Source organism: Urocitellus parryii, chromosome 5, assembly GCF_045843805.1.
Source record: "Urocitellus parryii isolate mUroPar1 chromosome 5, mUroPar1.hap1, whole genome shotgun sequence".
Classification (NCBI taxonomy): domain Eukaryota; kingdom Metazoa; phylum Chordata; class Mammalia; order Rodentia; family Sciuridae; genus Urocitellus; species Urocitellus parryii.
In genome coordinates, this window is record NC_135535.1 from 186,398,773 (window position 1) to 186,426,023 (window position 27,251).

The window sequence follows — 27,251 nt, forward strand, 5'->3', positions numbered from 1 at the left end:
CTCAGTTGGCCATGGCAGAAATCACCAACCAGCACCAGCCAACACTATGCTTCCCGACCACAAGGGTGGGGGCAGGGCGGGGGGGGGGGGGAAGGACAGGTCAGTAAATAAATTAACTCAGCATAAGCAGCTTCTTCCTCTTTTTCTTATCTTTTTTTTTTTTTTTGAAAGAAAAAAAGCCCACTGGAATTGTCTAAACTGCAATGCAATCTCTTGCTCATTTAAAAGATCTCATTTTCTAATCATGTGCTTTGAGACATTTAATACTATTTCAATTATGCAGAGGAAATAATATAATTCCTTTATTTGAAAAATGATACTGAACCTCAGAGATCAGTTAAATCTACTGCTGGGATGGGGATTCTTTTTAAACTGTGTTGTTCCCTCTCTTCAAACAGCTGTAGCTGTACACAGATGGAAAAACATTTGGTCAGAAAGCAGCAAATCAGTGTTTTTCAGGACCCAACTCGGTTCCCGCAGCTCCTCCGTCTCCATTTGTCTAGATTTTATTTCTTCTTTGCATTGACATTTTTGCAGACCCAGTTCATGCCATCCTTTGAGGGAAATAGAGAAAGAGAGTGTTAGTTTCAGGCAAGGCCCGGCAGGCTCCAGCCTCAGGAGGGGAGAGAAGGGAAGGGCAGGGGGCATCTGTCCTCCCTCCAGGGGACTACCAACTCTAGGCTTGCCCCAGGGGCCCACCTGGATGACCAGGGACAGTGACTTCCGGGGGAGGAGCAGGGAGGTCTCTGAGGGCACAGGAGGGAGATGGGAGGGGGAGGACCCAGCATCTGAACTTCAGATGGGTCCTCAGGAACTCCCTCTGAAAAAATAAACACATCTGCCTGGATCCAGGCCTGATTAAGGAGCTATCAGGAAAGATTCCAGCCATTTTTGGCTTTTTCTAAAAGCTGACCTTTGCTAGGGCATTAAATTCAATAAGCCACCCTTCTGGTGCCCCGGTATGTTTACAGTGTGACAGTGTACACTTGGGTTAAATTAAATTTCTTTTTGGAAAAACAAACCCTCTGCAGTATGTGTTCCTAGACACACTCGGGGGCAATGTGCATTTATTTCTCTTCTTGCTGCACTACAGATAGGCTTAAAAGGGCCTGCTTCTTGTACCTTTAAGCTCTGCCAAGCTGAGGGACTAGAGAGAAGGTTTCCTTAAAGGCACACTGACCTTGAAAGTGTCCTCTCTCAGAAGGCTGGAGAGGGACCGAGGTAAACCACACAATGCCTACAGCCACCTGGCAGGCAGCACAATTCCTCATGGATGCCAGGCCTGTCAGACATGACCTCCTTTTCCACCCCCTCTGGAGCCATACCTGGACGCGCTCCCCTTCCCCAGAGGCTCCCTGACCTTCAGGAGTGTGGGGAGGGAGTTCCCTTCCAAGCCCTGAACAAAATCCAAGGCGGCCCCTGCAATGAATCCCCTTTCCCGAATCTGGGTCCCACACATTTGTGCTTATCAGGCAGACATGACACCCCGAGCCCGCATTTCCTGTGGCCATGGATCTAACTGCTGAACCTGAACGGCTGAGACAGCTTACAGTAATAAATATCAGCTGACACCCTTGGCCATTCGGAACATTAATCCCATAAACAATACATCACTGCAAAACAACCAGCAGGCATCCTCTCTCCTGGCTAATCTCACTGTCACCTGCGTTTACAGTGATTAAAACTCCAGTTGCCATCAGAACACTTGGGCAGGAGAACCAGATAACATGAGCAAACCTTATGGCCTTGCCAAGACAAGGCTGGCCAGGGCTGAAAGCCCCAAGGCGAGAGCACCTGGCCACGGTGGGGCAGGTGGAGGAATGCAGAGTGGGCACAAGGCAGACGCGTCTCTAATCACAACTGGGTCAGCTGCACACTCTGAAACACGGAGGCCAATTTTAAGACCATTTTATGGAAAGGATTAATTTAAAGAGAAGCATGTTTAATTTTAGTAGCTAATTGGTTTCCAGGAAAAAAAAAAAAAGATCACCTGCCAGGAGACAAAAAAAGATTTTACAAATACAAGAGGCATGGATAAGATAACCATCTTCTCTTGCCTCGGAAGCTGAACAGCTCAGCACTTTCGAAGCATTTCCATCTTCAGGAGCCTGCACAGACGGCCAAAGGTGCCACCGCAATACCCTCTCCTCTACAGACACTGGTCTGATCCACGTTGGATCAGACCAGCTGCTCCGAGAATCAAGAACAGTGTCCCCACATGATATGAATACCGCTTCATCTTTTTTTTTTGTTTTGTTTTATGGCTGATGAAGGAGGGGGTTTCCTTTATTATAAGTAACTGAACATGAGTGCAGGCAAAGAGATAGGAAAATATTTACTCAGCTGCAGGGACTCAAAAGAGAAGGTAGAGGGTGAGGGAGCCTTGCCCTGGGCATCCGCTGTGGAGGTGGAGCGGGGTTTAAAGGGCGAGCCCTGCTGAGGGGCAGTGTTCTCCAGATGTCTAAAGACCTGCAATGGTGAAGCCTGTGTGGCCTCAGTGTCGCCAACAGAGGGCGCTCTCAAGCCAGCACCCGCTGACCTCAGGCCCCAGGGCCCCCACTGCTACCCTCTAAAGCTGGAGGAGCGTGGGAAGTACCCAAGTCTTAATGGAGGTAAAGCCCTGTGGCTGCCCTGGGCTTGGGGAGGCCCTTTGATCCAAAGTGTTTGTTAGAGTTGGAGGTGGGAGGTGACAATCAACAATTCAGGTGACAATACCTCATAAATCTTACTGGGGCAAGCTTTGTCAAGGAGACCACTGGAAAGGAAAGATAATAGTGTTGTCCAAGATCCCCAAGGGGAGCGTCCATGTGGGACTTGCTTGATGTCGTGTCCCCTGAAGCTGGCATGGTGTCTGGCCTACAGTTAACAATTTGTATCTTTTAAATTAATCCTTGTAACAACCCTGTGAAGTAGGTGCTGTTATTATTTCCATACTTCAGATGAGGAAATGAAGACCAGAGTTGTCTGGGGCAGAGGTGAACCGTGAAGCCAGGCAGCCTGGCTCCGGCTGGCCGCATCCCTGCTCTTGAACACTTACTAATTCTCTGTGACTGTGGGTCAAGGCAAGGGCTCTGCCTCCAGCTTGGCGAGGAGCTGGGCGGCACCCTGAAGGGGAACGGGCAGCTAGTGTTTTCTTCCTCATGGCTTCAGCAGAATACAGAGGCCAGGGGGCCTGGGGACACCCTGTACAACTCTGCTGATGCTCCGAAGGTGCCACAGGCTGTTCCTGGCCACAGAACTCTCAAGACTCCTGGGATGCCAGCATCTAGGCCTGCGGAAGGGGCAGGTGATCCTGGCATATTAATTACCCTCCTAGAACAACCCCTCCAGTGGAAACTACATTTAGAAACAACATAACTGCAAGCAGAGGAAACTTCTGTTCCTTACATTTTTTTTCATTTGTTCTTTTTTTTTTTTTGGTACCAGGGATTGAACTCATTGAGCTACAACTCCAGCTCTATTTTGTATTTTATTTATTTATTAAAAAAATTGGGGGGGGGTTGTTGAGGACCTTTATTTTTATTTATTTATTTTTTTTAATATTTTAATATTTATTTTTAGTTTTAGTTTTCGGCCGACACAACATCTCCATTTGTATGTGGTGCTGAGGATCGAACCCAGGCCGCATGCATGCTAGGCGAGCGCACTACCGCTTGAGCCACATCCCCAGCCCGAGGACCTTTATTTTTATTTGTTTATATGTGGTGCTGAGAATTGAACCCAGTGCCTCGTGCATGCTAGGCAAGCACACTGAGCCACAATCCCAGCCCCAAGCCACACTGCTTCTTTCTATGGGAGGGGTGGTCTCTGACTGCACTCTTCTTTTTAATTTGATCTCAGTCCAGAGCATCCATCACTGCTGGATGGTTGGAAGGAAGCAGTGGCAGCCATGGTTGGATGGACCTGGTTTTTAAAGCCATGCTGGTTGTGTGGTCACTTTAGTAATTGCTTTAAGATGATGAGGAGCTCAGACCCTTGCTGAGCAATGTAGCCCGTCCCATTGTGCCATCAGGCCCCCAGGGTCAAGGAGCAGCTGGATGCAGCATACATAAAATATTGCTTCCTATTAATATTTTTCTAGTGACAAAGGGCACCACACCAGGGAGGATGCAAAAGCAGATGTCCTGAGCTTGCTTTCTTACTCTGCAGAAAGGTTTGAAAATTTAAAAATAAACCTGAGCTCTGACTCACAGATAAGCAGCTCCACGTACACCTGGAGATGGCAACAACTGATGCCAGGCCTACAAAGAAGTAGTATGTCATTTTTTTAAATATCAAAATTCGGGGTTGGAGTGTAGCTCAGTGGTAGAACATGTGCATACATGAGGCCCTGGGTTTGATCCTTAGCACCAAAAACAAACAAAACCCATGAAATTCTATTGGCATATTAGGGAAAAGTCTCCTAGATCAAGGAAAAAGAAGCAAAGCCAAGGAACTGGGCTAGTGAAGGACCAGGGCTCATCTGTGGGGCTGGCTGAAGCCGTCACACTTCTGCATTCAGATGGCAAGTGACACTTGCTGCGGAAGGGAGGCATCTGGGAGACTGCTGTCACCTGGATCATCACTCCTGCTCAGAGAAAGATGAGGGGAACAGGGGATAGATATAAAATGAAAAGGTGGGAATGAGGGGGTGGTCTGGAAAACAGCACCAGGAGACATTAAATTCTGCTAGCTCAGAGCCATTGGTACAGGACTAAGTGCAATGACTAAGGCTAGAAGCCAGTTTAAGACTGCTGGTCTCTGCCTTGCAAGGAAATCCAAAGCCAGGATAATTTTAATTTCACATGTACATATGCACACACATGTGCGCGCGTGCACGCGCGCACACACACACACACACACACACACAGTGCCTTATAGAGAAAATACCTTCAAACACCTGAAACTACAATAGCAAGAACAGCTGTGGTTAGGGGTTCAAACTTAGGTCTGCAGGTGGAAGAGGGATGGACTTGATACCTTTTTCCTGGCTCTAAGCCAGATCTTTTGTTCACTATTTTCTAAATATCCATGGGAAAAGAAGAGAACATAGTGCTGGTGTTAAATGCTATATCCTGGGAGAGGCCCTAGCGGCAAGGTGTGGCCTCCAGGGTAGTGAGAGGTGGCTTCTTCCGGGTTTATAAGGGAGTCTGGGGAGGGAGTTTTAGGTTATCCCTTGAGACATTTTTCAGTTCCTCCATTTCCTGCCTTCATCTACTTGACATAACTGGGTCTCTCCTGATCACGCCTCTGGACTATGGGCCTCTCAGTAGGACAGAACTTTAAAGATTGATGTTCTCTTCCAGCACCTTGTGCCGTTTACCTGTTCTCTGCTCTTGACAGCTTCCCATGAAAACCTGCTTTAATTACATGACGGGCTGGCCTCCTCTCACCATCAATCAGGCAAAGACAGACCTGTTCCAACTGTTCTCAATGCCCTCAAAAGCCAATGTCCCCACCCAGTGTGGGGATGTTGAACAACACATGGTATTACTCACCTTATAAAGACTACATCTCCTTTGGGAATGTCAGGTGGAACAAGACCCTAAAATCCATCCCAGGAGTCACCAACTTCCGTGATCTCAAATCATGTGTTTAAGTCACTCAACTAATGAGAAGTGATATATTGCTTAGTCCATAGAGGGCTGAGCACACCATCTAGCAGATATGGGCCTGTTCCCCTGACTTGCCCACCTGGGGTCCAGTCAATTTTTTAGTATGAGACAAATCTCCCAGATACATGTTGATTACACACATACACACACACACACACACACACACACACACACAAAACGCAAACAGAATTGCTGTCTTTTTTTTTTTTTTTTCTTTTGTGGTAATGGTTATTGAACCCAGGAATGCTAAACCACTAAGCTACATCCCCAGGCCTTTTTATTTTTTATTCTGAGACAGGGTTTCTATAAGTTGCCCGGGCTGGCCTTGAACTTGAAATCCTCTTGCTTCAGCCTTTTGCTGGGATTACAGGTGTGCACCACCACACCCAGTAAATGCTATCTTTTAACACCTGCAACTTGAACATAAATTCCAGATTTTAATTTTTTTTTTAAATTTCCTACATTTTCCTTCAGGTTCATTAGAACTGTGGTTCCCAAGCCGGGCTTGGTGGCCATTAGGTTTGGGAGGCTGAGACAGGAGGATATTGAGTTCAAAAGCAGCCTCAGCAACAGCGAAGTGCTAAGCAACTCAGTGAGACCCTGTCTCTAAATAAAATACAAAATAGGGCTGGGGAAGTAGCTCAGTGGTTGAGAGTCCCTGAGTTCAATCCCCAGTACCAAAACAACAACAAAGAGCTGTGGTGCCCAATGCTACCTGACCAACCTATTGAGCATCTGATCATTTTGGTGGCATTGTCTGTTACTGGGGAGGTAGGATAAGGTAAGGAGGACAAATAGAAATTTAGAATATCTTAGGCTGGGGATGTGGCTCAAGCGGTAGCGCGCTCGCCTGGCATGCGTGCGGTCCGGGTTTGATCCTCAGCACCACATACCAACAAGAATGTTGTGTCCACCGAAAACTAGAAAATAAATATTGAAAATTCTCTCTCTCTCTCTCTCTCCCCTCTCTTTAAAAAAAAAAAAAAGAAATTTAGAATATCTTGATAATTATTACACAGTACCTAAGAGTGAACCCCAAACAATTAGATCTTACAGACATTTTTCTAGTTAAGTCTTTAATTTTTAGGAATATTTTAATCCTTATTAATAAAAATCATTAAAGGCCTGTACTTTGATGCAATCCTGAAAAGGATTCCATTTAAGTGATTCTTTTAAAAGTGAAATACCAAGAAAATGGCTGAGTGGACAAGAGCTTAGGTCAGAGGCATTACCTGAGGGAGGGACATGGTCAATCAGTGCCTCATATTGAAGAGTGTTTCCAAAGAAAAAATCCATGACCTTTCTCTGGTCCCCAAAGGTTACCATTAAAGGACAATAGAAAGCAGATTCCCTTCTTAATTAACATTTTTATTAAATAACCCATTTCAAATAATGGTTAAATTCTCTAAATTTATATCATTCTATTAACCATAATCTAATCTCATTAACCTTGAAATCCCAGTCTTAACTACCCAATTCTATACACCATGGTACTATCTACTAAACTAATTATGTGACCTTCAAACTATTTCTCCTCCATACAAAATCATTATTTTTTTTGCTCATAGTTCTTTGCTAGATCTCTCTTGAATATCACTTCCTGTGAGCCTGGTTGCCAAAAGCCTCTGATCGGAGAACTTTCTTACCAAAATCAAACTATACATAATAAACTCACTTTATTCAAACTGGTCTATTTTATGTCCCTTCTGTGCAACCCCTGTCCCCACCCTCTCACTGTCTAGTGCTGGCTGCTTCTTTCTTCACCTAAGGATCCTGTAAAGGGGGCTGGGGATATACAGCTCAGGGGCATAGTGCTTGCCTAGCACAGGAGAGGTCCTGGGCTTGACCCCTAGCACTGTGAGAAGGAGAAGAAAGAAAAAGGAAGAAGGAAGGAAGGAAGGGAGGAAGGGAGGGAGGGAGGGAGCGAGGGAAGGAGGACAAATGGACCCTGTAAAGGGCATGACATGTCCATGGTAGTTCCACAGCCAGGAGCACACAGCTCCATCCTGACTGGAGTGTGGGTGGGGGATGGGTCGCAGGAGCTCCCTCTCCTCCAGCAGGCTCCTCTGAGGCAGTGCCCTTGACTTTAACGCCACTGCTGTCAATACTGACTCTAGATCACTCTAGTTCTCCTTTTTACATGCCTAAGGCTGGCTGAAGAAATAGGAGCCTCACTGTTAATTCTGGCTTCGCTATTTCATCCTCTCACCACTCTGGCCAAGAGAAAAGATTACAGAGCTGTAATCTACTTTCTAATGAGTAGGCACCCAAAATATACTTCTTTTCTTTAGCCCCATCTTTATAGCCCCCAATCTCAGGATGTTCTCAACTTTCTAATTTTGTGTTCTGAACCATTTAGACAGGCAGAGTCCTCTTGCTGGAGCATTTTCTAGAAATGCAAGAAAGTAGCTACAGGACTGGGCCTCTAGGTTTTCAGGACGCCCAGGACTGTTTCAATAAAGGTGCATCCCAGATGACGGCTGCTTTGTTTTTTGTGTGTGTGGTGCTGGGGATGGAACCCAGGGTCTTGCCCGTGCCAGGGAAGTACACTATCACTGAGCTACACCTCCAGCCCTCCCCTGGACTTTTTAAAAAAAACATTTTTAGTTGTAGATGGACACAAAACCTTTATTTATTTTTACGTGGTGCTGAGGATCAAAGCCAAACTTGTGCCTCCCAAATATTAGGCAAGTGCTCTACCACTGAGCCGTAACCCCAGCCTCCAGCCCTCCCTTTTCAACTTTATATGCTTTATAATTAACAGTGAGAATATATTACTTTCACAATCAGAATCTGGGCAGACAGAAAGAAAACAAGTAAGACTAAACAAAATGAAACAAACAAAAAACTCAACCCAAAATAAAAAAGCCAATTCCCCCAAACCCCACAGAAACCCATAGAGCTCCAGAACCCATTTTGGGGTTGCAGCTAAGGTAATCTCAGACCACCAAAGAGACCCCCAACACACTCATGTGCATGAAGAGTTTTGGGGGTGCAAGCATGAGTGGCCTGTAGAGGGGCACTTCCTTTGTGTGGAATGGCTTTCCCTCAGGTCTAGGAGCCAAAACATCTTGGCTCTTGTTTGTAAAAAGAAAGGAAACCTGAGTACGGTGGTGCACACCTATAATCCAGTGGCTCAGGAGGCTGAGGCAGAGAATCTTGAGTTCACCATGAGCAGCCTTGGCAACTTAGCAAGATTCTAAGCAACTTAGCAAGACCCTGTCTCTAAATAAAATATAAAAAAGAAAGGCTTGGAATGTGTCTCAGTGGTTAGGTGACCCTGGGTTCAATCCTTGGAACAACAACAACAAAAAAAAAAAAGCAAAAAAACCCCAAAAACCCCACAATCAACAACAACAACAACAACAACAAAAAAAAACAGGCTGCAAACATGACAGGACTGAGATAATTCTAGGAAGTGATTATCTGCTTAGGATAAAAGCAGCCAAGTCATTTTAAGACAAATTAGTATCAAATGTCTTAGAAGAAGAGAGGGACAAAGAATATTAGAAGGGAAATGGAAAGAGGCCGTAGAACAACTGTTAAGAATCAAATCTCAAGTTTGTACCCCAACACCAAGTTCAGAGAGAAGCAAACTGCTCATGCCATTAGAGACATGTGCCCTATGACAACGAGGGAAGAAGCCCCTCAGCATCCTACAGCAGTAGGGTCCAGTCCCACAGCACTCTGGCATCCTGGCAAGTATGCCACATATTTAAAATGAGGTCTGTCGGGGACACTGGGGTTTCAGAACAAGTAGTTGTCCTGGAGGGTGGACTCTAGTGTGTAACTGATTTGAGGCTGCTTAGTATAAAGCCTGAGAGTTGAAACTGCTTATCTCTCTTGCAGGATATAGCCTCCTGGGTGTCTGAGATATAACTGTTCTGCCCTAAATTAATATTAAATGAGGGGGAGCCTGCTTTCCTGCTATACAATTCCTTAGTACAAAGCATGGGGCTTTCATTCTGCAGAAGCAGGAAATAGACACCAAGCTTGAGGACAGGGGAGAGAACCAAGAGAAAAAGCAAAAACACTTCAAGGATGACTAGCCCGACGGCCATCACTATAGGAGGACAGGTTTTCAGCATGTACAATATTAGACACAACACAGAACCCCAATGCAATCATTAAAGAATTCTAGAGTTAGAAATCATCTTCACAGTCCTGTTCTGGCTGCCCACCCAATGAGGAAAGCTTGTTGCATGTGGGGTGGTTTATCTATGGCTTTCTTGGAACACTTCACGGTTATCTGACTAGTTGCTGGCTAGAAAAGAACCAACCTCCTCCACACCCTTCACATCCTAAAATGGTTCATCTGCTGATCAAAGGGTATTTGTTTCATGTTTTTTTTCTATCTTGGTCACCCCAACCAATGGGACAACCCCCTTGGTTGGTCGCCATGTTGCCAGGGGACCAAGCCTTCCTGTAGTCTCACCTGAACGCCCTCTCCCGTGAGAGCTGAGCAAGACTGGATCTGCCAGACTCGGTCACGGATGGTGTGCAGATTCAGTCCTTCCGCAATTTCAGAGGCAGGGGCCGCTGTGAGCAAATCCTGCTTATTAGCAAAGATGAGTACTGGCACACAACTCAGCTTTTCTTCCTCCAGTAATTCAGCTAGTTCCTGGATCATTTTGGGAAGGGAGGAAGAGAGAGAAATGAAATCTATGGTAATTAAGCTCAGCCTCTAATTGCAAAAAATGAACCAAAGCTGATCAACTAGCAACTTTCAAGGGCAGTGATTCTCAGGCTTAAGCTAGGAAGGTGTCCCAGCGGATCTCTGGGCCTTAACCCAGGGATTCTGACTTTGGAAAGTCTGAGCCAGCACTTGAGAATCTGCATATTTAACAACCCCCCCAGGTGACTCTGCTATAGGTGAATGATAGATCATACCTTGAGAAACATTATTCAGGGAGACTATCAGTAGTGGCTAGAGATTTAAAATTTATCCAATTTCTTTTCTGAGGATTGATCCCAGGGTCTTGCATGTGGTAAGCAGGCACTGTACCACTAAGCTATAATCCCAGCCTGCAAACAACTTTTAATGCAGGTATACATATATGAATGCATATGTGTGAACTGAAAACTGAAGATGACAAGCAGAGATTATAATTGTTTCATCAATCTCTATCTCCAAAACATGCATGCACATGCATGACACTTCATCAAACTCACATCCTAATATAACTTTATTGGTCCATCTGGCAAGGTCCCTAGTTTTTAGGTTATAGGCCGTTGTCTAAACTGTGTATTAATTCTGTCTGCAGTAAGTACAATAGAGGGTGTACAGCTAGTTAAATGAGAGGCCTCACTCTTTCCCCAATAAACCCACATTTTAGCTACTTTAAATTCTTAGGCTTCCAAAAAATACTGGATGGCTCAAAAGGCAGATGAGTATATAGGATCCTCTTCACCTCCAAGCTCATGTGTAGCATTGGTTCTCCTGAGTGATGATCCAGAAATCATCAGGGTATAGAAGGGAAATGGGCTGTCTCCAGGAGTCTGGAGAGTTCTCAACAAACTTTCTAATCAGCAGTTTACAGAAATCAACTAGCAATTGTCACCTCATCTATGAAAGCAAATTAATCAGATAAGATAATTAATGAGATGAGGATGCCCCAAAAGACCTCCAGAAAGGCTCCAAGGTCTAGGAAGTCAGGAAAGCCAAGGGGGATAAAAAGAGATACATTTAGTAGGCCTCTGATATGTTACTAGCCATTCTTCCTAGACCTGCTTCTCCTATTAATCTACTGCTTAGTGGCAGAGCGCCTGCCTTGCACATGTGAGGCACTGGGTTCGATTCTCAGCACCACAATAAATATATATATAAAAAAAATAAGAAATAAAATAAAGGCATGCTGTCCATCTATAACTTCAAAAACATAAAAAAAAAAAAAGGAAAAGGAAGATAAATATGGGGACCACTGCCTTTGGAAGTCCACCTGTCACGGTTTAGAACACAGGCCAAAGACAGCAATATCTAAGCACACATCTCCCAAGAGGTCCACTCCACCCCTTGCTTCTTTGGTCAGTGAATCCACTTTGAATAAATGATCTATGTTCTTTTCTTTCTATGTAAAACCATGTTCACAAATCACATCATGAAATCATGTGACATGTAAGCTACATGAGAAGCCATATTTGGGTTCCAAGTTTATCTTATCTCCTAGCTTGAAAACAAAAGCAGCTTAATTTTGGCTTGTATGTTTCCTTCCATCCTTTTGTATTTTTGAGTTATCCCTGGTAGGTATTAAAAAATGTAAACAGAAGGGCTGGGGATAGAACTCAGTTGGTAGAGTGCTTGCCTCACATGCACAAGGCCCTGGGTTCAATCCCCAGCACCACAAAAAAAAAAAAAAAAAAAAGTAAACAGAAATGCTGAGTGCATTGCTCCTCTGGGTTCATTTCCACATGGCCTGGGAAGAAACTAGAAGATCTTTTGGGCATGGTGCTAAGTTCCATTTGTTTATATCTTGTATATTCAATTTGATTAAAGCTCAAAGGCTTAAATTAAAAAAAATTGTTTAAAGGACTCTTAATGAATTTCTTTTTAGATAGCTGATATTTCTGCCTGCTTGCCAGAATGACTGTCTTGTTTGAATTATAAAGGTTAAACAAAAAATAACTCCCTCACTCTCCCACATTTACAAAGTGGATTAATGAATACCCAGTTATTTGGGAAATATCTCAACAGAAGAATTATTTACCTGACCCGTCTCTTCAAATCTTTTTCTGTCTGCACTGTCAATTACGTATATCTGTAAAGGAAAAGAAGAAGGTTACTTCAGTAAGCAGAGATGAAAAAACATGGGGTAACTTCTACAAAAGGAGCACATGCTCCCCAATCAGCACTTTACAGAAATCAACTAGCAATTGTCACCTCATCTCTGAAAGCAAATTAATCAGACAAGATAATTAATGAATTGAGGATGCCTCAAAAGACCTCCAGAAAGGCTCCAAGGTCTAGGAAGTCAGGAAAGCCAAGGGGGATAAAAAGAAATACATTTAGTAGGCCTTTGATATGTTACTAGCCATTATTCCTAGACCTGCTTCTCCTATTAATCCACTGAACAACTGGATGAAATAGATTTCATTATTTTCACTTCATACATAAAGAAACTTAAGCCCTTCCAGGTATGGTGACACATGCCTATAAGCCCAGTGACTCAGGAGACTGAAGCAGGAGGATTGTGATTTTTGAGGCCAGCTTCAGCAATTTAGCAAGACCCTTATCAACTTAGCGAGATCCTTTCTCAAAACAAAAAAAATAAAAAGGGCTATGGGAATGTAGCTCAGAGACAAGTGACCCTGAGTTCAATCTTTAGTACAAAACAAAACAACAACAACAAAAAAAGCAGCCAAGCCAAAAGGAGTTCAGTAACTTTTCCAGGTTACATCTGGCACCTGACAACCTTAGGATTCAAACTCAAGCATCCACTGACAGTGAAGACCACAGTTGCTCTTAACCATGCTGTGGTGCTGTGTTCCAAATTGTCAGAATGGAAGGGATGGTGTTTTAGGCATTTACAATCCTATATTCCTCAAATATCATCAATTGGAAAGCAACACTTATAGAGTTAACTAAATGCTGACTTTGGAGTCAGAGAGAGAAGACTCAGTGATCTCCTCTTATTCTCATGTTTCCCAGGCTACTCGGAGTTCAGGATTGAAATAGTAAGGCAAAGCCTTTGCCTGAAGAAAGAGAAATCTTGAGATTCATGATAAATTATAAATATCAGCTTCCCCCACCAATGCCAGAACTTTAGATATTGCATAAATATCATCCTATGACAATAAAAGAAATAAGACAAAAAAAGAAAGAAAAATTGGGGCTGAGGTTGTAGCTCAGAGGTGGAGTGCTTGCCTAGCATTCGTGAGGCACTGGGTTCAATCCTCAGCACCACATAAAGTAAAATAAAGACATTGTGTTCACCTATAAGTAAAAAATAAATATTAAAAAAAAGATTAAAAGAAATCACCTATAACTATAGTTCCCAACTATTTTAATTTTCTATGGAAGGTTCCCTTCTAATCTTCCTTCATATGAAAATTAAAAAAGAAAATTAGAGATACAATTTTGTAGTCTTTTTTTCTAACTAAATGATTAAATGTTTTCCCAGTTGCTAATCTAAAAATTATCAAATTTTCAGACTTTCTTTAAAAATAATTTAAAATTATTATTAAACTAATGATATAATAGAAATGCTCTTTTAAAAGAGCATATTCAATTAAAAACAAAAACCAATCTTCCACTCTCACTATTATATGCCTTAAATTACAAAAATTGATATATGGCAATGCACGTAGGCATTTTGCATGCAAATCAAATTCTGTGCTACACTGAATTTGGAAAAAAATTCACTCCTTTAGGAAAAAAATTTCCTTTCTTAATGCTTTCTCATTTACTCTCTAATGGTAAATAATATATCAGGAACCAAGTTCAGTCTTTTTTTTTTTTTTTCCAATAATAGCCCAAGTTTCTACATGGAAAATCACAGGAAAAAGGATGAATATATTTGATTTCAATATATTTTTCTGGTGGCCCATATTATTATTGCTGTTAATATTGCTAACTCAATTTCAATAAACGCATCAATGGATTGTATATACCAGATACGCAAAATTTGATGTCCTGTCTCATAAGCCACTATGCAGAACATGGTGATAGTTTCATTTATACCAGTGGGGATCATAATTAGTTAATTAACTTATCTATTTATTTTATGGTGCAGAGAACTGAACCTAGGGTCTTGTGTACACTATAGACTCATATTTTATCTTACAATACTGGGGACTAAACCTTAGAGATACTCTATTTTGTTTTGAGACAGGGTCTTACTGAATTGTCTGGGCTGGTCTCAGACATGTGCAAACTTGCAGTCCTCTTGCCTCCACCTCCTGAGTTGTTAGGATTACAGGTGTACACCACTGTGCTTGATAGTAAATCACATTTTAAAAGAAATGGGCTTAGCATAAACACAGGTGTGGAAAGAAGGACGCAATGGGAGAGGGGACTTCAACACAAAAGACCAACTAGAATTACGTGGAATTGTGGGTGATCTCCATGGAAGCAACACTCAGGAAGATGAGAGGGAGCAAGGAGGGCCAGGTAATTGCTGGGAGAGTTTTGGGATCAGAGGACTGTCTAGAGATGGTGTGCAGGTCACTGAGCAAGACAGGAGTGACAAAGCAGGGGACAGATGTGCTGGGAGCCAGGATCTGAATAAAGGTGTGGGGGGTAGAGCTCATCTGATATGATAAAAAACAGTAGGGAGAGGGAGATGAGAGGGAGTTTCAATAGTGGAGAGGATGATCAAATGCTGGAGAGCCCAGGGGCTGAAAGCTAATGAGAAGGCTTTCATTTCCACTCAATAATCATTTGCTATTTATTGCTCTGACATGAAGCTTTTCAGGTAATATTTCTATTATCAGATTCAAAAGAAGAATTTTCCCAAACTGCACACAAATTCTTCCTCTCATTTAGCATTTTTCTCAAGTAACTTTCATGAAATTTGAAAATCACTAAATAATAATACTAGGTTTAAGTCTATAAAACAACTGCTCCTTGTATTTCTTAAGAAAAGGGCCAAGTAAGGCTAGGCATGATGGCACCACCCTAATCCCAGGGATTCAGGAGGCTGAGGCAGGAGGATTACGGATTAGAGCAAGATCCTTTCTTCAAAAAAAAAAAAAAAGGGGGGGGGGTGCACAAGGGCTGGGGACATAGCTCCAGGGCAGGGCTCCCTGGGCTCAACCCTCACAAATGTGCTCTGTTGGTGGCACGCTCTTTTCAGGGTCCTTCTCAGACTTCACCCACCCCTTTTTTTCCACACAGGTATGTTTCCTTCTGAACATCAACTAAAGATGAAAAGAGATATTGTTGCTATTATTTAACAGAATAGGTACTGGTTAATTTAATCATGCAAAAAAACCCCTATAAAAAAAAATCTATAAACAAACTTAATTAATAATGTGACTTTTTAAATAATTAATAAAAAAATTCTTGGTTTTTAACCAGAAGGTATCAGAGAAAGTTAAACACTCCTCTGACTGGTTTTAAAACAATAAAGACCTTCAAATATCAAGTGATAAAACTATTGTAAAGCAAGGTTCCCACCACAGCCTTTGAATAATGCTTTAGGCAGTCTTTCACATCTCTTTTGGCAGGTGCTCTGAAATTCTCTTTTGGTTGTGGAAGGAAGACCTAAAGGAAGAGGTTTTTCCCTTGATGAAGTTCAGGCAACTCTGGCTCCTGCAGAGACTGAAGGGAGGGTCCTTTGTTTCTCCTCCTGCTTCTGCTCCTCCTCCCTCTTGCTGCCACCTTTTGGTCATTTCATTGCTCCTCAGTATTTCTCCTCAGTATTTTTCCAGTAGGCAGGGAGGAGAGGTGGCTGGAGAATGTGGTTTTCTACCATATCTTGAGCTGAAGTCTAACAGGGGAATGAAACTGATTCAAGGTGGCTGCATAACTTGTGGTTTTTGATCACCGCTGTTCTTTCTACTCCCTAGCAGTGTTAATGTGTCCAAGCAGTATTATGGAAATAATGAGATGCCTATATTATTATTATTATTATTTCTTTTTTTGGTACCAGGGGTTGAACTCAGGAAAACTCAACTACTGAGCCGCATCCCCAGCCCTATTTTATATTTTATTTAGAGGCAGGGTCTCACTGAGTTGCTTAGTGCTGAGGCTGGCTTTGAACTCCCGATCCTCCTGTGTCAGCCTCCTGAGCCTGGGATTACAGGCGTGTGCCACTGAGCCCCACAGATGCCTGTAATATTTTAAAAGGTGTTTGAAAGAAAAGTAATGCCTTGCTGTCTTGCTTATTGTTGTCTTAGCATGATCCCTGCCCTATATATACCTTCTCCAGTCACCAGCCATCTGTCACTGTGGACCTCTGGACTATTCTGATGCTGAATGCCCTTAACTATTCAAGCTTCACCTGATAGAGAACAGGGATTTTTGGGTTACTTCCCCCAATTTCTCCCCCATTTCAGCAGGAAGCAGTCTGGAGATGGTTTTGCTCAATTTCCCATAGAAATGGAATGTAGAGATTGACAGTGGGAAATGTCACAGTGGTTCACTTTATGCTTTGAATGTAGCCCTTGCTGCTCCGCTACTGCAATTTATTTTTAAAATGGACATGTTTCTTACTCTATCCCTACTCCTCCCTAATCTCTCCCCCTCCCTAATCTCAGGGGAAACAGGATTACCTTTCTTCCCCAGGTTAGACAGATTTATCTGTCTTTGAGTATATACCTACCTCAGAATTGAAGTAATCTAGACTTTGGGGGCGGTACCAGGAGATCTCAGAAATAATTATCTCCCAAACTAACAAGTGAATTACAACTCCAACAGAGAACACATGGAATGTAACCTTTGAATTACCTTTTTAAACCCCCCGTTCCAGTGGATGGGCAGAATCACAGCCTTTGGGACAGGAGTCCCCTGTGGTTCTCTTTTGCTAGCAAAGCAGTAAACTTTCTTTTTTTTTTTTTCTCCAAAAAAAAAAAAAAAAAAGTGTTTGAGGTCCATTTCATTTGACTTCTACTTTCCATATGGAAATGATGACAAAGTTACTTTGTTTAAATTATATTAAGTTTAAATACAAAACTGATAATAATGTAAGTGGAGTATAGTAATAACATGAATGTAACTTGAAAAAAATATTACCCTCCCCCCACTTTTTTTCAGTACTGTAGATTGGAACTAGGGGTGCTTAATTGCTAAGGCTGGTCTTAAACTTGCAATGCTCCTGCCTTGGCCTCCCTGAGTAGTTGGGATTGCAGGTATGTCAACACACCTAGCTACTATCTTTTTTTTTTTTTTTTTTTCTGGTGTTGTGGATCAGATCCACACATGCTAGACAAGCACTCTACCACAAAGCCATACCCCAAGCCTTATCAAGTATTTTTATCTATCAAAAGGCCAAATGTTTTTTCTGATATGTGGATGCTGATCCATAATGGGGGTGGGAAAGGAAAGAATGGAGGAACTTTGGATTGGACAGAGGGGAGTGAGGGGAGGGACGGGGTGTGGGGGTGGGAAGGATGGTGGAAGGAGAGGAACATTATTACCCTATGTACATGTATGATTGATTGCACGAATGGTGTGACTCTACTTTGTGTACAACCAGAGAAATGAAAAGTTGTGCTCCATTTGTGTACAATGAGTCAAAATGCATTCTGTTGTCATGTATAATTGATTAGAACAAATAAAAATAAAGAAAGAGAGAGAGAGAAAGGCTGTTATTGGGGCTGGGGTTGCGGCTCAGTGGTAGAGTACTTGCCTAGCATATATGAGGCACTGGGTTTGATTCTTCAGCACCACATAAATAAAAAAAGAAAGGTATTGTGTCCATCTACAACTAAAAATATTGAGAGAGAGAGAGAGAGAAAGAGAGAGAGAGAGAGAGGAAGCACAAAAGGCTGTTATCATTCCTGGCCTAAAGAAAACTGGAAGATACTTTTATCCTCTCCTTTCTATCATACTTCAAGTTCTATTTCTTAGTCACTTCCCCCAAACTAATAAAGCTGAAGTCAGATGTTCTCAGGGTCAAGTTCCCAGGGAGTAACTCTTAGGAGTTGCTCTGACTCTTAAACCATTAAAGAGCCACTGCATGCTCTAAAGCAAGGGCAGGTAAATTTTTTCTGTCAGAAGTCAGTAGTAGGGGCTGGGGATGTGGCTCAAGCGGTAGCTGGCTCACCTGGCATGCGTGTGGCCTGGGTTCGATTCTCAGCACCACATACAAAGAAAGATGTTGTGTCCGCCGAGAACTAAAAAATAAATATTAAAAAAAAATTCCCTCTCTCTCTCACATTCTCTTAAAAAAAAAAAGTCAGTAGTAAATATTTTAGGTTTTGTGGCCCATACAATCTTATTTGCAACTTCTGAACGCTACTATTGCAGTGAGAAAGCAACCAAAGGCAATCTGTAAACAGATGCGTGTGGCTGCGTTCCACCGAAATTTGAATTTCATATTGTTTTCCTGTGTCACAAAATATTATTCTTTTAATATTTTTTTCAACCACTTAAAAATATAAAAGCCATTCTAGCTCTCAGGCTATTCGAAAACAGGAGGCAGGCAGGATCAATGTGGCCATCCCTGCCCTAAAGCAAGATTTTATCATGGCACTCCAGAGAGAATTGAAAAGACTTAACTAGGTAACAAAATGTGTCAAGCCTCAAACCCGCTCTTCTAGCAGGGTGGAGTGGAGTGTAATAGGTCTTTTTCAACCAATAATGGAAGACTATTAAACACAAACAAACAGCCCATCAACACTGCTGCTCCAGGCTACCACAACACCAGCACAAAGAGCTCCGCTCCCAAGGCCTTAGACTCTCACCCTGGGGACTCAGCTGCTTCTAACAACTGTTTAATCTCAAACGGCACTGGGAAGTAATGAAAAGTTGATCTCAACCCAAAATATTATCTTGTACTAGTTGGTTATATGCTGAAGGAAGCTTCTTTAGGGTTGTTCTGAACTACTTTGTGCTGAATGGTACGATAATTTCTGGCACTCTTAACAAACAAGAATGTGGGATCCAGAGTCATATTAAAAACCACCTTTTGGTCTTCTCTCAAGATGTGAGAGCCAATGATTTAAAATTACCCTTACCTGTAGACTACAGGTTCCTGAGACTTCCTATAGAGCTTCACAATCACCAAAGTCCTTACATATGGCTCCTCTTTGGGTATTTCTTTCAAAGTACTTAAATCTAGCAGATGAAGAGATAGGACTGCTCTTTTTCTTAGACACCTGCTTTAACTCAGCTCTTTTTTTTTTTTTTTTTTTGGTGCCAGATATTGAACTCGGGTACTTGACCACTGAGCCACATCCCCGGCCCTATTTTGTATTTTATTTAGAGACAGGGTCTCACTAAGTTGCTTAGCGCCTTGCAGTTGCTGAGGCTGGCTTTGAACTTGTGATTCTCCTGTCTCAGCCTCCCAAGCTGCTGGGATTATAGGTGTGTGCCACCATGCCCAGCTTTAACCCAACTCTCTGATTCAAAAAGGAAAAGGGAATCTATACCTTAAAAAAAAAAATCAACACTTCATTTTTTAGCATAGTTTTAGATTTATAGAATAATTGAAGGTAGCACTCAATTGAGTTCTATATATTTACTCCACCTCTACCCACAGCCCCAGTTTCCCCTAGCAACATCTTGCATTAGTGTGATTCTTTCGGTATAATTAACGAACGGATACTGAAACACTAGGTTCATTCTTCGTGCTTTAAAGTGTTTGTAGCTCAGTGGTAGCATGCTTGCCTAGCATCGATTGAGGTTCGATCCTCAGCACTGCAATAACATATAACCATTATTACAATTTTATACAAAATAGTTTCCCCACCCTGAAAATCCCTTATATGTCACCTATTCATCTCTCCCCTCCCTTCTTCAGACCTCTGGTAACCACTGATCTTTTACTAAGTAAAGACATTTATAAATTTCTATAGGTTTGATTTTTTAAAATGTCACAAAGGACTGGGGATGTAGGTCAGTAGTAAAGTGTTCGCCTAGTTTGCACAAGGTCCTAGGTTCAATCTATAGCGTGCACGCACATCCGTCATACAGCTGGAAATATAGAGTATGTATCCTTTTAAAACAATACATATTTAAGGTTTCTCCCTGTCTCTTTGTAGCTTGACAACTCATTTCTTTTTATCATTAAATAATACTGCATTAAACAGGTATACCAAAGCTTGCTTATCCACTCCCCTATTAAAGGGCATCTTGGTTACATCTAGTTTTTGGCAATCAGGAATAAAGCCACTATAACTATTCATATGTGGGATTTTGTATGGTACATAAGTTTTCAACTAATTGGGTAGATACTTTGTAGCACTACTGAATTGTATGGTAAGACTTTGGTTAGCTTTTAAAGAAACTACCAAAAAAAAAAAAAAAAAACCTACCAACAGGGGGGCTGGGGTTGTGGCTCAGTGGTACAGCGCTTGCCTAGCATGTGTGAGACACTGGGTTCAACACCTGGCACCACATAAAAAAATTGACAAATAAAATAAAGATATTGTGTCCATCTACAACTAAAAATATATTAAAAAACAAAACAAAACAAAAACTACCAACTGTTTTCCAAAGTGTTTGTACCATTTTGCATTCCCACCAGTGATGAAGGAGAATTCCCAAGCCAGGCACCACCAGCATCAGGGGTATAACAAATTCAAAGCCAGCCTCAGCTAACGGGAGGTACTAAGCAACTCAGTGAGACCCTTCTCTAAATAAAATACAAGAAAGGGCTGGGGATGTGGCTCAGTGGTTGAGTGCCCCCGAGTTCAATCCCTGGCTTAAAAAAAAAAAAAAAATTCCCACAGCATTTAGTATCGTCTAATTTTTGGATTTCAGCCCTTTTTTTAGTAGCAATCTCACTGTTATTTTATTTTTTTCTCTCTCTCTTTTTAATATTTATTGTTTTAGTTGTAGTTGGATACAATACCTTTATTTTTTATTTATTTTTATGTGGTGCTGAGAATTGAACCCAGGGTCTCGCACATGTGAGGAGGGTGCTCTGCCACTGAGCAACAACCCCAGCCTTTATTTTCATTTTCTCATTGTTTCAATTTGCAATTCCCTAATGACATATGATACTGAGTGTATTTTCATATGCTTTTCTGCCATCTGTAGATCTTCTTTGGTGAGGTATGTGTTCAGATCTTTTGCCCATATTTTAAATCAGGTTTTTTTATTGTTGAAATTGAGTTCTCTGTATAATTTGGATATAAGTCCTTTATTAGATTAGATATGTTTACTTTTATTTTTTTTTAGTTATAGATACATAAATATCTTTATTTATTTATTTTTATGTGGTGCTGAGGATCTAACCCAGTGCCTCCACACGTGCTAGGCAGATGCTCTACCACTGAGCTACAGCCCCAGCCCTTAGATATGTGATTTAGAAATCTTTTCTCCTAATCTGTCGCTTGATTCTTCATTTTCTTAGCAATGTCCCCTCCCCTTTTTTGGTGGTGGTATTGGAGATTGAACTCAGGGCCCTTTCATATGCTCAATATTATCGTTTATAGAGCAGAAGTTTAAAATTCTAATAAAGCCCAACTTAACTTTTTCTTTTATGGACTGTGCTTTTGGTGTATCTGAAACCTCACCACCCAAACCCAAGGTTCTCATATGTTATCTTCTAGAAGTGTTAGATTCCTCTTTTTTTTTGAATGTGGATATTCCATTGTTCTAGCACCATTTGCAGAAAAATATCATCCTTCTTCCAATGAATTGTCTTACTTCTTTTTCAAATTCAGTTGACTATATTCCTATGGGTCTATTTTTGGATTCTCTCTTCTGTTCCGCTGATCAATTTGTCTACTTTTCTTTGATATGTGTTGTCTTGATTATTTTCACTTTATAGTAAATCTTTAAGTTGGGTAGTGTTAAAACTCTTAGTTTTTTCTTCTTCAGTAACATACTGTCTCTCTGGACTTTTTATTTTTCCATATAAGCTTTGAAATCAGTTTATCAATATCTCCAAAATAATTTGCTGAAATTTTGATTTGAATTGCATCAATTCTATAAATTTGGGTATAATTCATATTTTAGGAATATTGAGTCTTCCTATCCATGAACATGGACTATTTCTCTATTTATTTATTTGTTTGTTTATTTCTCTGTTGAGGACTGAACACATGACAGGCAAAGATTTTCTTTTACCAGTTTTTAAATTTGCCTCATATAGATCCTGTACATATTTTGTTAGATTTCTGATTAAGTATTTCATTCTGCGGGCTGATAAGTAATACTTTTCTTTAATTTCAAATTCCAGTGGTTCATTTTTGCTATTCAGGAAAGCATCTAACTTCCCCAGTCATTTTTATTTTTTATTTTAAGACAGGGTCTCACTAAGTTGCCGAGGACCTTGCTAAATTGCTAAAGCTAGCTGGGATGTGGCTCAAGCGGTAGCGCGCTCGCCTGGCATGCGTGCGGCCGGGGTTTGATCCTCAGCACCACATACCAACAAAGATGTTGTGTCCGCCGAGAACTAAAAAATAAATATTAAAAATTCTCTCAAAAAAAATTGCTAAAGCTGGTTTTGAACTTGCAATCCTCCTGCCTCAGCCTCCTGAGCTGCTGGGATTACAGGTTGCTACTGAACCTGGCTCTCTTTTTATCTTAAAGAAAAATTTTTCTTCTTACTCAACATTTCTCTTTCATTCTCCTAGAAGGTATATAATACATTTGGGAGGAATAAATGGATAAATGAATGGATGCATGTTTCTCATGGTTTTCCTCTCATCCATTTAAACCTTTAACTTGATATCAGGAATAGCTGGAACTCCCTTCACAGAAGGCTAGTAACATGAAGAACCTATGGGAAACCCACCTCAGTACCTCAAATATGTTTGTTGATGGTGGGAAGATTTTATATTTTGGCATTCTTCATTTAAGAATGACAGGGAGTGAATGAATTCACTTCTCATATCACTCTCCCAACATGAAGTAGACAATCTCTTCACTTTATAGAAGGAATCAGCAAGCCCTTGGACTTGACCACAATAACAAAACCGCAGAACCTTAGAGTTGGAATGGAATTTAGAAGTTAAATCACTCTACATTCTGCCTGATGTCGGAATCCATCCATAACAAGATACATTTATTCATTCAGGTACCTTTCTAGGCACTAAAAACACAACAGTTAAACAAAAAATGCAAAAGCTCCTGTTCTCATGGAATTTACACTTCAGTGGGAGAGATAGGTAATAAACAAATACAAATGTCTCATGGTGGGCTGGGATATAGCTAGAACACTTGCCTTGTACATGCAAGACAGTGCACTGCTTGATCCTCAACACTGAAGAAAACAAAAATGAACTTGATGGTACTGAGTAATGATAAGTCTGATGGAGGAAAAAAAGAAGGAAAGCAAAGAAATATTACAGTGTTGGGAAGGTGGAGATAGTGGCTATAATTTTAAAAATACATATAATAATCAGGAAAGGTCTCAGGAATAAGGTGATGTATTGAAGGCAGTAAGGGAGCAAGTCATGAGGAAATCTAAAGAAAAAAGAAATCTAGCAGTGGAAACAGCAATGACAAAGACTCCAAGGTGGGAACATGCTGGTGTGCCAGGAACAGCAAGGAGGCTACTATGGCTGGAACCAAGTGAGAGAGGCGGAAGATGAAGTCAGAGAATTAACAAGGAGCCAGAATGCAGAGGGCAAAGAGGCTACCAGGAGAACATTGGCTTTTACTTTGAGATGGGAGGTTGGATTTCTTTTTTTTTTTTTTAAAGATTTTAATATTTTTAAAGATGGACACAATATCTTTATTTATTTAATGAATTTATTTTTTATGTGATGCTGAGGATCGAACCCAGTTCCTCACTTGTGTGAGGCAAGCGCTCCACCACTGAGCCACAACCCCAGCCCCACATGATCACCCTAGCAGCAGTGCTGAGCCTTCAGGGTGGCAGGGGTAGAAGCAGAGAGGTGATCAGGGAGGTACCGTAATGAACAGTGCATAGCAGAAGTGGAGGTGGAAGGAAGTGTCAGGCTCTAGAAATGTTTTGAAGTAGAACAGGCAGAATTTGCTGATAGACCAGACATGAGGAGTGAGAAGAAAAGGAGCTAAGGATGATTCTGTTGTTTTTGGATGATCGGAACTGCCCTTTACTGAAAAGACTGAAGGAGGAACAGGTTTGGGCAGCAGTAGATGAAGACAGAAATTTGCTGAGGCTGAGGGGCTTCTGAGCCACTGAATGGGAGATGTCAAATGGGCAGCTGGCTATCTATGAACTCCTGAGATAATACTTTGGGATTCATCACTATGTACATGATAATTAAAGCCTAAAATTGGATGAATTTACCTAAGCAATGGCATAGAGGAGAAAAACAAGGATTGACCTCCAGGGCATCCAAACAATTGGAGATTGTGAGATGTGTTAGTTAGCCTTCCATTATTGTAACAAATTACAATCAGCTTATAAAGAGAAAAGGTTTATTTTGGTTCACAGTTTTGGAGGTTTCAGTCCATGGCCTGTTGGCCCTGTTGCTTTTGGGTCTGTGGTGAGGCAACATATCATGGCAGCATGTGGTAGAGCAAAGCTATGCACCTCACCTCACTGCAAGGACACAAAAAGAAAGAAGGGACCAGAGTCCTAAATTCCCTTTGAGAGCACATCCCCAATCACCTAAATCCTCCCATCAAGCCCCACCTCTTATAGGTTCCACCTTAACACACGGGTCTTTGGGAGACATTCCTGATCCAAACTATAGCAAGTGATAAGGAAAGAACAACAACAACAAAAAGGAAACAAACAAATAAACAAAAAACAAAAACAAAAACCAAGCAAACAAAAAAAATGAAGATTGAGGAGGAGGAGCCAGTGAGTTAGGAGGAAAATAACATGGAATGGTAGCCTGGAAACCAAGGAAAGGTAATGTTTCCAGGACAGCATAACTGACTATGTTGAACACGATGGCAGGTTAAGGAAGATGAGTACTGGAAATCAAACTCTGAACTCAGCAATGGAAATTATTGGTGATACTGAAAGGAAGGCTCAAGAGTAACTGGGAGTAGAGGAGCTAAAGACAGTGGAGAAAATTCCTTCAAGGACTCCTGCTATAAAGGGAGGCCGGGGAATGGGACAGTACCTAGAAGGGTCAACAGAAAAGTTGTTTGTTATTTTTTTCTTTTTAAATGAGAAACCACAGGATGTGTGGATGTCAACAGGAATGATCCAAAAGAGAGAGTCACACCAGAAGCCATAAGAGAGAGAAGCTATTTGAGATACAAGATGAATTCTGTTAGTAATAAAGACAAAGATATGGCAGATGTTGTTGTAGTTTACTGCCCATCATCATAACTGAAGTAAATCCAAGCTTTCAGTTAGAGATTAGTGAAAAAACTTTATATATATATATATATTTTAAATATGTAACATATTACATATATATACATATGTGTATACACATACACACACACATATATATGACTGAGAAGTTGGGGTATTGGAGAAATTCTGTATACAGTCAGTGAACTCTCCCAGAATTCTGAAACAGAAGTCTTGGAGAAAATGTCAGTGAAGCTGTATGCCTGTAATCCCAGCTGCTCAGAAGTCTGAGGCAGAAGCTAGGGTTCAATCCTCACTAATACGTGCACACACACAAACAGAGAGAGAGAGAGAGAGAGAGAGAGAGAGAGAGAGAGAAGAAGAAGAAGAAGAAGAAGAAGAAGAAGAAGAAGAAGAAGAAGAAGAAAAAAGTGACAGTGAGTAGGGAACCAAATGCGCTAAATGTCAGCCTCTGCCTGGAGGAATGGCACCTGAGCCAGAGAATCCCCAACACACCAGGCAGCTTGCTCTACTTCTGGGCAGTTGTAGCGATAGGAAACTTCTTCCTTATTCTGAATGAAATTCTATCATTTTGAAACTTCCAGATTGCTCCTAGCTCAGTCTCTAGAACTATTCATGATAAGGCTAATCCCTCAGACACTTAAGGTAGTTTTGGAAGCAACGAAAGACAGTTCTAAATGTTCCTTTTTCTAGGGACAACGCTGTCAGGCCTCTCAAGCATTCCTTATCCAACATTGTTTCCAGGACTTTCATTATCTTGGTTGCTCTCTTCCGGATATATTTGATTTATTGATTCACTTGAGATGACAGAGTCAGCTTATGATCTTCTGACTTCCCTTCTACTGTTTAAATCACTATGGTAATTAATAAACATTTTATTTTGCCAAGGTGGGTGGGAGTAATGTTGTTACTGAGCGACAGCAAAATATCATATACTTGTCACACAGAGATGTTTCTCCTCTCCAGCCTGAAGCCTAATGTAATTCTGCTAACTCACAACATCAAGGCAATGGAACTACTGACGAGAAAGAACATTACAGTTGGGCAGTCAGCTACTCGGGGATCATGAATTCAAGGCCAGCCTTGGCAACTTAGCCAGATCCTATCTGTAAACAAATAAATAGGTAGATAGATAGGCAGAAAGTACAGGGGATATATAGTTCAATGCTAGAGGGTCTCTGGGTTCAATACCCAGTACTGGGATGGCGGGGGGGATGTTACAGTGTCACTGTTTCTTGCACATGGCAGAAAGGATTATAAACTAGCACATCAGAAGGAGTACTTACAAGAATATCAGTATTTTCAAAATAATTCCTCCAGTATGGTCTGATTTTCCTCTGTCCACCAATGTCCCATACATTCAGTTTAAAACCCTGTGATTGTACACTTTTGATGTTAAAACCCTGAAACAGAGGCAAAAACACAAAGTTTTATTAATTTTAATGAAATTACATTTAATAGTTTGTGGAGATGCATGCACATGAGCTGGGGATTAAACCCAGGGTCTCAAATATACTAGATACATGTTCTACTACTGAATTATACCCTTAGCACCTAGGATTATTTTAAATATTTATTCAGGCCAGCCTTGGTGGTATATGCCTCTAATTCCAGCTACTTGGGAGGCTGAGGCAGGAGGATTGCAAGTTTGAGGCCAGACTGGACAATTAGGGAGAGGCTATATCAAAATAAGAAACAAAAAGGGATACAGCTCAGTGATAGAATGTCCTTGGGTTCAACCCCAGTACCAATAAAACAAAAACCAAAGCAAACCAAAACCCCCACAAAACCAACTGAAGTACTCTGCTAGATATAATAGTTTTTTTTTTCTCCAGATGAG

General features: G+C 41.3%; 1 protein-coding gene across 1 annotated transcript in view; it reads right to left on the reverse strand.

Moving 5' to 3' along the window:
• Positions 1-306: 306 nt before the first annotated feature.
• Arl3 (ARF like GTPase 3) overlaps positions 307-27,251 on the reverse strand; it is a 39,754-nt gene continuing 12,809 nt past the window's right edge. Inside the window, exons 3-6 of the mRNA XM_026401154.2 lie at positions 26,698-26,814; positions 12,299-12,349; positions 10,030-10,215; positions 307-554 (exon numbers count right to left, since the gene is read on the reverse strand). Coding sequence (XP_026256939.1) covers positions 507-554; positions 10,030-10,215; positions 12,299-12,349; positions 26,698-26,814 — 402 coding nt within the window. The 3' untranslated portion in view covers positions 307-506. The remainder of the gene's footprint in view (positions 555-10,029; positions 10,216-12,298; positions 12,350-26,697; positions 26,815-27,251) is intronic.